The 10,355-nt window shown below is 46.1% G+C and overlaps 1 protein-coding gene and 1 long non-coding RNA gene across 3 annotated transcripts; both read right to left on the bottom strand.

The window, feature by feature from the left end:
* Positions 1-854: 854 nt before the first annotated feature.
* On the bottom strand, positions 855-5,078 carry LOC133210456 (E3 ubiquitin-protein ligase RBBP6-like). Its single transcript, XM_061349843.1, has 5 exons — positions 4,701-5,078; positions 3,442-3,538; positions 3,015-3,056; positions 2,304-2,340; positions 855-1,074 (listed from the first exon to the last, which is right to left on the bottom strand). The coding sequence occupies exons 1-5, from the start codon at positions 4,864-4,866 to the stop codon at positions 1,045-1,047; spliced, it is 372 nt and encodes a 123-aa protein (XP_061205827.1). The 5' UTR covers positions 4,867-5,078; the 3' UTR covers positions 855-1,044.
* Positions 5,079-5,676: 598 nt separating this feature from the next.
* LOC133210457 (uncharacterized) lies at positions 5,677-9,575 on the bottom strand. 2 transcript variants are annotated; one of them, XR_009724939.1, is made up of 2 exons: positions 9,234-9,575; positions 5,677-7,821 (listed from the first exon to the last, which is right to left on the bottom strand). It is a non-coding gene; the product is annotated as an uncharacterized LOC133210457 (long non-coding RNA). The 2 variants fall into 2 exon arrangements; XR_009724938.1 differs by having other exon boundaries at positions 9,401-9,575.
* Between the last annotated feature and the right edge of the window lie 780 nt (positions 9,576-10,355).

Genomic DNA, 10,355 nt, shown 5'->3' with positions numbered 1-10,355 from the left:
TAAGTAACAGTTTTGAGCTGCCTTATGTGTTGTTTGTGCGTTTCTCAAAAGATTCATTGTGCACACCACAGTTTTCCACATTTGAGAGTAAAACTTCACATGGGTTTACAGAACCAAGACACGCAGGGACAGCCGAAGGCCCCAAATTTCATTTCTTCAGCGAGAGAGGGAAGATGCTGCTGGTGGGAAGACCTCTCGTTCTTAGAAATGAAATCCTGCCTCTCTTCTTAGGAGAAAGAACTAACTCCCATCTTTTCCATTTAATTGGCTAGCACTACGCTTTTTCACAAAGGGCAGTCATTAGTGTTGAGCCAAAAGAGCAAGCAGTTCCATCCCAAAACAGGCCATTGCAACATTTTCAGCTGGTCACATCTGCTAATACACCGTAGATACACACTGGTACATTCCTCTAAACAATCAAGTACACAATTTACACAGTTGACACAGTCTGCACGCAAACAAATTTGATTGCGTTCTCCACTGTCCAGAGGCTGGAATTCACGGGACTGTGCAGTGTCCAAAGAATGCTTCTATGCCTCTAATGACTAGAAATTCAAAACCAACCGTGCCATTGTCCAAGTTCCAGAAACACTTCTACTTCAGCTGTTGCAAACTGCCCTGAAATGTCCATACCACACAGCCAATTAAATTCTTTTGTAAAAATGCTGTTAGATTCCAACACAAACTTAATGAAACATAGGAAAAACAGTAAACAGCTTTTGAGGTACTGCTGCTTTATGTCCTGAAGATGAGTAACGCTGCAACATTATGTTGAGGCTGAGAAGGTACTCCCCTTCTGTCTTCCCAAACTGGCAAGTACTCTTTACAGCACAGTATCAAATTAGACATACCTGTTAAACTAAATACTTTATTAAAAATTAAAGTTTTGTTCACATTACAACACTTATCCATCTATAGACTGCAAGTGAGGCTTAAAAATATGAAGGAAACTCTTATTTTTAAATATTTTACAACAATACAAATATACACACCTTTAAAAGCTGGGCCAGAGAAAGAGATGCAGAAGGCTCATCATTCACCTGTTCAGCAAAAAAATAAACGCATATTCAAGTTCTATAATCAAAACATAGCAAGAGTTAACCTCTACTGCAGTCTGAAAATCTGCACTCTATCCTCTGCGTGTCACTGAAAGAGGCATTGCCAGCCTACTGTAATTTGTATTTGTTCAGAATAAAGTCCAAACCTGTGACAGCTGAAAAGTGCCTATGTGGCTAATGAGACGAAACTAAACTAACCAACTCACTGGAGATAGACTTACTGCTCCAGAGTACCTCAGAGAGGGGCCCTTGTGAAAAATGCTGAAGTTTATTTGAGAAGGAAGCATCACTACAGGAAACTTACTTGCAGTGTAGTTTGTAAATTGGTCAGCTAATGTCTCATCATTTAAACATGCATTTATACAGTTATGCTTTGACGAATAACTGCAAAGATGCCAAACTCACCATACCCCACCAAACCCAAACACCAATCTGAACCATCAGCCATAAAAGTAACCTGCCAATTTGTCTAGGAAAAAAAGAAACTGCTCAAATTACTGGGGGAAAAAAAAAAAAAAAGGTGTTTACTATGACAGAGTAGCCTATAAAAATGGAGAAAAAATATTTCTTGTATTTTAATAGACCACAGGACACACTCTCCAAATCAGTTTGGGAAGTGTGAGAATTTTTGTTCTTCTTTCTATCAGACCAAACCCAATCTTTCCTGACGATGAAAGCATGGATTCAAAGCACAGTCATGGCATTTTTTCCTCCATTGCAAACATACTCCACCCTCCCAGCTGCCTACGCCTGTAGCTTGCCCCAGTGAAGTCCTCAGGCCGCTGGTTAGGAATGGGCCGCAGTGTTTGCAGAGAACTACTGCTGAAGTGCAGTTTGTACAAAAAGCACAGAAAAGGCTGTACAAACTCACAACATTATTAACTATAGGCAGACAGATCTCGAACGTGGCACCAAGTTCAATTGTGCACACCTGCAACCTGCGTGAACTAAAGATGATCAGGCACTGTCTGCACAACACAAAGTCACACAGGAGATATCCTAGCATATGCAATAGGAAATACCATGCATTACTAGGCATAAATCCCAACATTCACATCAGAACTCTGCAAATTGATAGCGTGACTCAGTTTTCACTATGATGAATCAGTGCATTGGAATTACACTCTGGACTGTGTTTTACTGGAAGACAGATGAAGTTAATGTTTGGAAAATTAATACAAGGCTACATTGTTTAGAATTCAGTGCAGTGCGTAGAAAAACGGGTTAGATCGGGTCTTTACATACTGCTTCTGATGTTCTGCTCGCTGGCTCAGTTCGACTTCTAGGAGGAGACAGAAAGGTGATCAGAGAGGAGACAGAAAGGTGATCAGAACTCAAAATAAAGCACTTGTACCCAAAGAAAGCATCGAAAATCAATTATAAATCCTGAACATCAAAACATTATGTTCCCATAGTCTAGGGAATATGGAAATTTATTTGTGTACACAAACTCTTATCTCTTGGTCATTCAGTGCAACTAAAAAAACCTCCAAAATCCCATTTCTACTTTGTCACAAAGTCAGACTTACAGATACAGAACACAACAGTGCAAGAGAAAGTCCTCAGATATTTTCTCTGCCACATCAGTATCAAATATATCAAGTCTGTAGTACAGCTTTGTGTTCTTAAATAATCAACCCTCAAACTATGAACGTAGCTTCAGGCAATCTGTACATTCCTAGTATTACAAACAGCTGTCACATACAGTACTTTAGTTTCTATGGCGGAACAGTGATAGTCCCAACACTTCAAAGGGCAAGTTTACTTCAGTGAAAAATAATCAGTCATCTGACAAAGAAGTGACAAAACTGTCAGCAGCTTAGTTTTAGAAGAGTGTTTCTTTGTGGAAGCCCAAGCACTGTGTTCAGGTATCTACCATGCTTAGCCGGGAAAGTGCCAAAGTACTAGACATGTTACATACGCTTTATTGACTAAAAATAGGAGTAGAAATGTCACCTGAAAGAAGCTGCTCCAGGGATTTTGTGTGACTGAGGAGCCCTGTGACCAAAAAAAAAAGTCTTAATTGCACTGCACTGCAGAACTCTCTTCGCTATAAAAGCCATGAAAGCGAACACATATAACAAGGAATCTCTCCACACAGACAAAACAGGATCTACAACTTGGTTCTCATAAAAATTAACCCCAAGAACAAACCCGATAGAAACATTTTAAAAGTTTCCATTGTTGGAGTTTGAACCCCGTATCCCAGCAGGCCTAAAAACACAAGTCTGCTTTGGGGCCGATACATGAAAATCTACTCAGTGACAACAAAATCTAACAGAAGCTTTAACAAGAAAGAAACAATCTGAATGCCTCAAATGCATCACAACAGTTCACACACTGAAACCAACAGCCAAGAATGCAATGCTGTGTGGACACTTACGGAACATCTGTTTTGCCGGTAGCTTTAACTCCCCCAGCAGGGATTCTTTTGACAATTACTGATGAGTTTTTAGGAATCAAGGCATCTTCTGTGTATTCTGAAACCAACAGAAGTACAGAAAAAGACATTCAAAAGGACATGTATTAATACATAATTAACTACATAGCGCTTCAGAGAAGGCCTCTACAGATACAGAAGCCAAATTTCGTATGTAACATCGTGCCTTCATTGTCTGAACGCACTAACAGTACCTTTCAAGACATTTTCAGGTTTGATAACCAAACACCAGCAGCTAAATCTTTCTCCTTTTTTAAAAACAGTTTGAATGCCAACATCAAAAGGGTCTCAGAGGTCACTACAGGACAGCCTGCTAATACAGGGGGGGCTTTCCTGAACTACCTGAGGTTGCTTTTGCTTCTATTAGGCTACAAAACCAATAGATCTCTGGAGAAAAACAAACCACCACAAAGTCTCACCTGCATAAACCAGGTTCTAAGGTCTGACTAGCTTGCTCTGAAACAAGCCAGGCATTAGTAAAAGCATGAAAACTCAGAGCCACTGCTTTCACCACTGTTAACTGAGTCACTTCTGCTGCTGGTGCTCCAGAGCGAAAGAATGCAGAAGAGAGCCTGCCACCTTTCTCTGTTTCTTGGAGCTTAATCCATCCAAAGCCACACTTCTCATCTGCTCAGTGCTTTACATTTGCTTGATCAAGTCTGACACTAAGCCTAGATCCAGCCACACCTAGGCTCCATCACGAGTTTAGAAAGCCAGGGGGTCCACTCTGAACTTTGTGTCTCAGTGGGAGGGCTTCCTTTTTTTCATCTTTGGTTTCCATGCCAATCATTTTAGCTGGATTCTACCTTGATTTTCTTTTTTGACATTCCATTAGACATGAACCATTGACCAAGCCTGAGACTAAGGCTAGATCTAGCTTCACCTAGGCTCCCCTCAGGGGTTTAGAAAGCTCGGGGCTCTCTTCTGGACATTGTGACTCAGTGTGCACATTTGACAAACTGGTGTAGCCAGCAGGATGCTCAATCAGATTTCATGACTCCACCCCACTTAATCCCTGGCACTGCTTACGCTCTTGGTGCTCCTGCCACCTGGCAGGATGGGCCCCAGGCTCACTTGTGCTATGTGTGGATGAGCCATAAAAGGCAGAATGCGGCTTCTGCTGGCTGCGGCCATCATGGGGTGCTCTGCAACGTCGCCAGCCAGGACATCCCCAAAGCCCTGCACATGCTGCGCACACGTACCTTCTTTGGTCTGGGCATTGCTGATCTGCAGATCACAGTTGGCTGCCTTCAGCTTCTCCTTGCGCATGATCTTGCACTTGAGGTCGCAAAGGGAGATGTCGAGGCCACTGAAGGTGACCGTATCATAGTTCAGCTTGGAGAAGAACTTGTAGTGGATGCAAGACATGGCTGGGGCCAGGCAGCGCCTGCTCCACTACCGTGTCTAGCTCAGCAAATGACAGGTAGAGGCCTTGCAGCCTCTGCCAAGGTGAGGGCACGCGGCCAAGCCCACTGACGGAGCTGGGGTGAGCAGCACGGGCTGAGCTTGTGCTGGCCAATGGCGCTCAGAGGCTGCAGCACTCTGCCACAGCCAGGCCCTGACACATCAGGCAGCGTTGGCTGACAGCACCTCAGGCCTCCATCGTGGCGTAGTGAGGCCCTGGCTTTGCCACCTTAACAGCTCCAGGCTATGGCCCTCAGCAAGTGAGCTGTGCCGTGTGTTGGCACCTGCCCCAGTCCTCCTCAAAGCCCAGGGGGGGAGAGTTCCCCAAAGCCCTAGCTGGCCTCAGTGTCCTCTCCCGCATGCAGCACTCCGAGGCCTGACCAACCTCTATGGCAACTCAAGCACCTCTGCCCCATTTGCCACACCACAGCACACCCAGGTGACCCAGCACACTGTGACAAAAGGCTCGTGTCACACGCAGGTCCAAGCACCCCCACCCAAGCAGGGGGACCCGTCACACCTGGGCCTGTCACCACCCTGAGCTGCTCCTGTCCCTGCTGTCACCCCAGCCTGACCTCACACAGGGACCACCCTGTCATCCCCACGCTGTCACTACAGTGACCCTCCCGTCAACATCCAGCCAGGGTGAAGCATCCTGGGCCGGATGCAGCCCCTCTGTGCTGCTCAGCTGTCCGTGCCACGGAGCCAGCAAAGGCAGGGGATGTAACGAGGTGCTTGAGCGCATCTTAAAGAATCACAGACTTCAGTCAAAGCAGCCAATGACCATTTATGTTTATTGCCATCAACCAATGGACTTCCCCAGTGTCACACATCCATAGTTGCTTGAACTCTGCAGGAAAGGACTAAAAAGTAGCAAATGAACCACCAGCACTGGAAGAGGCCCAGGTTAGAATCAGTATCTCTTCTGATCCCCTCACTCTTAACTACTGATAGCTACAGGAAAAAGTGTTGCAGCCCTCTGGCAGAATGTAGCTCTAAATTCCCCCTCTCTGTAACAGCTTTTGTATCACAGTGAGGGGTTGCAAAACTAGAACAAGCTATACAGCAAATATGTCAAGGCAATTAGAAAAAGCCATTCCTGAAAGCGCAAACACCATTATAGCCCTACAGGAAGAAACCAAATCCTTATCACAAATGGTAATACGGAATCAATCAGCTCTAGACCACCTTTTAGAACTACAGGACAGAGAATGTGCATGACAGAGCATGTGCAGTATTGACTAATAGCCACTGGGGTTTTATGTGAATCAGTACCAGAACAACAAAACTGAGAGAAACAAGATAAAGACTCATTAAAAAATATTACATGAAGTAAGGCAGGGATTTCCACTAAACCTATTTGGGTGGCTAACTTCCTGACTCCCAACAAAGGTAGAGGACTGTGAACTAAAAGGAGCTGAGTTGTTGTAGTCCCTCTCTTGTTTTGCTTTGTAAAGATGTATGTCTGTTCTCAGTGTTGTGTGACCTTATGGACTCAACTTATGACTTGAACAGTGAATAGGACAGTGTGACCCTAAAGGTCACAAGAAAAGGAGGCACTGTCAGGACAATCTCTTTCCCTAACTATTGTAGCAATTGGTCTTTAGACTATGAAGTTGGATGAACTTTCTTCAGGTACATATAGTTGACACTGTAAGCTGCATAGCTGTGGTTCAGTAGCACAACTGAAGAACCCCAGCTCACTGCAAGGGGGAGAAGAACAGCCCCAACTCTGAAGAAGAAAGGATACCTCTGCACTACCCAGAACAGAGCAGCAGCCCAGCCCCTCTGACATCTCAGTGAAACCCTTCCCTCACCTCGCAGCACAGAGAAGGTACGGCAGCAAGACCAGCTGCAGGGATGTCTTGGTCAAGAAAGAAGCAGATGGAGGACAACGCCACGCAATTAGAGCTGCTTTGCAAAACAGGAGTATATGTGTGTGTTGAGTAGGCACTGGTCAAACCACTGAGCGCTTGAAAGGTGTAAGAACCATGTGTAAGAACCACAGCCTGTTTAGTCTAGAGAAGAGGCGACTGAGAAGGGATTGTCATCAATGCATATAAATATCTGAAAGGCAGGTGCCAAGAGGATGGTGCCAGACTCCTTTCAGTGCTACCCAGCGACAGGATGAGGAGCAATGGCCATAAACTAAAGCACAACAAGTTTCATCTCAACATGAGGAAGAACTTTCCAGTGAGGGTGTCAGAGCACTGGAACAGGGTGCCCAGGGGGGCTGTGGAGTCCTCCTCTCCGGAGACATTCCAAAACCACCCAGACACATTCCTGTGTAACTTGCTCTGGGTGGCCCTGCCTTGGCAAGGGGTTGGACTGGAAGATCTCCAGAGTTCGCTTCCAACCCTAACAATTCTGATTCTGTAAAACCACGCTCAGGATGCCCCACAATTTGACTGGTACACCTCATGGCCATGAATAGAGAATTACTCTTGAAATTCTGTATTTTGTGTCCTAGCCTCTCTCCTTGGACAGCACATGCCTTTGGAAGAATTTTTAGACGCTACTCCTCTCCCCAGTCTGAAAGGTGTCCTCCAAGGCACTGCCCCTGTGGAGGCCCAGAAGCCTTCTGTTCATGGGGGGAGACTTTACCTCCATCATCGCACTGTCCTCCCAGGAAATGATCACTCCGGAAGGACTCTCACTGAAAATGTAACTTGAATAGGACTGCTGTGTGATGTGGGTCAGGTTGGCTATGGGGACTGGGCAAGCCATTCTGTGGTGAACTGGAGACAGTGGCAGAAAGTCCAGGGTACCCAGCTGCCAGTACTGGGGCTCAGCAGGCTGCAGGACACACAGAAATTCCCAGCTGCTCACCAGTGCTGCTGACAGACATCAGGGTTTCTTGAGATGCCACTGCTGGTCAGAAGGCTACATGCAGCAAAACATCTGTCCGCGTGATGAGGCCTAAAGCAGAAAAACACAGTTACCAAAAGCATCCACGTGCACAAGGGACCCCTCCAGCTTCTCCCCCCAAAAATCAACTGCATCCTTAGATGCATGATTTAAGCAGACAGAGGCTTCAGCAACAAGCCCAAGAACTTCTGACTTGTGCACCTGGCCACCTATTTTCAGTGCATGTTGCAAATGCTCTCAGGCAGCTCACTACCCTGATCCAGGTTTTAGAAAGCTGCACAACTACAAACCTCCTCCACTTACACCCTGAGCCACAGAAAAGCACACACAGCGCAAGGGGGATGCGCTAACACCCTGGTTAAGACATTCACTGCTCACTGGGCTGCTCCAGGTTGTTGCACTGGCATGAAAGGGCACATTGTACTGTGGGACAGGAAGGCAAGGGGCAAAAGGTTACACCAAACCCCTTAACCCAGCAATGCCACCACAGTCTCTGCATCATGCGGTGTCTTTTCTGAGATCTCAAAGAAGCAGCCGTGTCTAATATGCCTCCTGGGACAGGGTGCACAAAAAGCCTCTACCGGAGCAGAAAACAGGATCCTTACTGGGCTCTCAGCGAAAGTCCCCACATCCCCAGGCTGGTGGGATATCAGCAGCACATCCGCACCTTTGATGGTCGGGGTCCACTACAAAGATGGTTTCCATTCTGTCACATCCTCTGAGCTTTAACAGCTGGCAGAGCTGGTTCACCCAGGGTCTCGGTACCACCCAGGCACATCACCTGCAGTCCAGCAGTACTGCTGAAAAGACCTTGATGGCCTGCGTTAACACACTGGCACGTAGCTGGGATGTAAATACTGCCAAATCATCTCTCAGTTGCAGCAGAGTACCAAATTTAGCAAAATTAGCCTTACTTCTGATGAAGCTTTCCTTACAGACAGCTCATCTTCTTTGTTTATAAACTATAGTAAAGACCTGTTCTAGCATGAAGACTCAAACCCTGCCTGCAGTGAAGCAGCCGTTCAGACAAGCTGCACTATTTTTTCCCTCATTCCTCCTTCCTTCACAGAAATCAATCCCTACAAAAAGTACCAAAAGTGCCAAAAGCTCTGCACAAAGACTGCATAGAAAAGCCAACTGCAAGTGCCTTTACCTGCTACTATTTTATCAGGCAGCGTTCTAGGAAGAAACTAGCTTTTCCCGCTAGTTTTGCTACAGCTTCACTACCTTTGAAGACAACGCTTGTTACATTTACCAAGCCAAGGCAACCTCATAGCTCAGCAAAATCATGCTTCCTGTAAGAAACCTTCACCATAAGGTGAAGACAGGCACGCTATAGGAACAAGTTACTCTCAAGACACTCTTTCAGCCGCTCTTCCCTTTGCTTACCAAAGCTCACGGAGCATTAGAAAACAACAACGAAAAAGCAGGGCTCTCTCTCCCATTGACAGAGCCCATTATACCACGCATTCAGTCCAGCTCCAGTGTGAACCCCAGAATAAGAAATGCAGTCTTCAAGTTTCTGGAAAAAAAAGGAAGAGCTTTGAAGTGGCAAGACCAGAGAATGCTCATGAAAGCAGCACCAGCACCCAAGTACACATGCCTTATCACAGACCACCCACCCCATTACCAAAGTGAGTGATGCCGTCAGTATACTTGCAGCTCAGGGTCTTATGATCATGAATTAGTGCCAGCAAAGTCAGCTGGAACTGGAGACAGGAAGGAAACCAGATGCAATCGGTCTGATTTCATTCAAGCTCAGGTAAGTTCAATTTCACATTGACTGCGATTCACAGCAGGTGCCAGGCAACAGCAGGACACAGATTCTCCAAGAAAAGCACAGGCAGCAGGACAGGTGAGAGAGAGGGAAAAAGGGACAGGGAGGCAGGACAAAGGCAAAGACAGGCAAAAATAAGAGATGGGGAGCAGGACAGAGTTGGAGGTTAAGAAAGCCAGGGCTGGGCAGCAGGGCAGAGAGAGATGGAAGGACAAACAACACACTGTGCTGCTGACTGAGAAATACCAGCGACAGAGAGCAGGACAGAGTAGTGGTGGTGGGGAACCCTAAGAAGAAGTATGACAGAAAAATGGGGGGGACAGGGCAAAGACAGGGAGCAGGAGGGAAACAGAGAGAAAATGAGAGGGACGGAGCAGGGCAGAGGCGGAGAAAGAGGGAAAGAAGAGAAAGGCAGCAGAACTAAAAGAAAGAGAGAAAAGAGCAGGGACAGAATGCAAGACAAAGTGATGGATCAGAAAACCCTGATGGGCTTCAGGCTCAAGATGAAGGAATGAAAAAAATAGGAAGAGAGAGCAGGCCAGAATGACAGAGAAAGAAGGAAGAGAGAGCAGGGCAGCACTGGAGGACAAAACCAATTGCTGGGCATCAGGACAAGAGAGGGGAAAGAAAAATTCCAGATCAAGAGTGAAAGAAGGCACAGCCAGCTGGACAGAGAGGCTTAGCAAGAAAGGATGGAACAGGGAATGGGATAGAGAGAAACACAGGAAAAAGGGAAATAAGGACATGAGAGGAAAAAAAGGGTAGGCATCTGCACAGAGATGGAGAAAGAAGCAGCACGGAAAGAGGA

Source organism: Neopsephotus bourkii, unplaced genomic scaffold (genome assembly GCF_033783945.1).
Source record: "Neopsephotus bourkii isolate Nb327-2 ecotype Australia unplaced genomic scaffold, CSIRO-AGI_Nbou_v1 NB_463, whole genome shotgun sequence".
Lineage (NCBI taxonomy): Eukaryota > Metazoa > Chordata > Aves > Psittaciformes > Psittacidae > Neopsephotus > Neopsephotus bourkii.
This window is presented reverse-complemented; position numbering and strand designations above follow the sequence as displayed.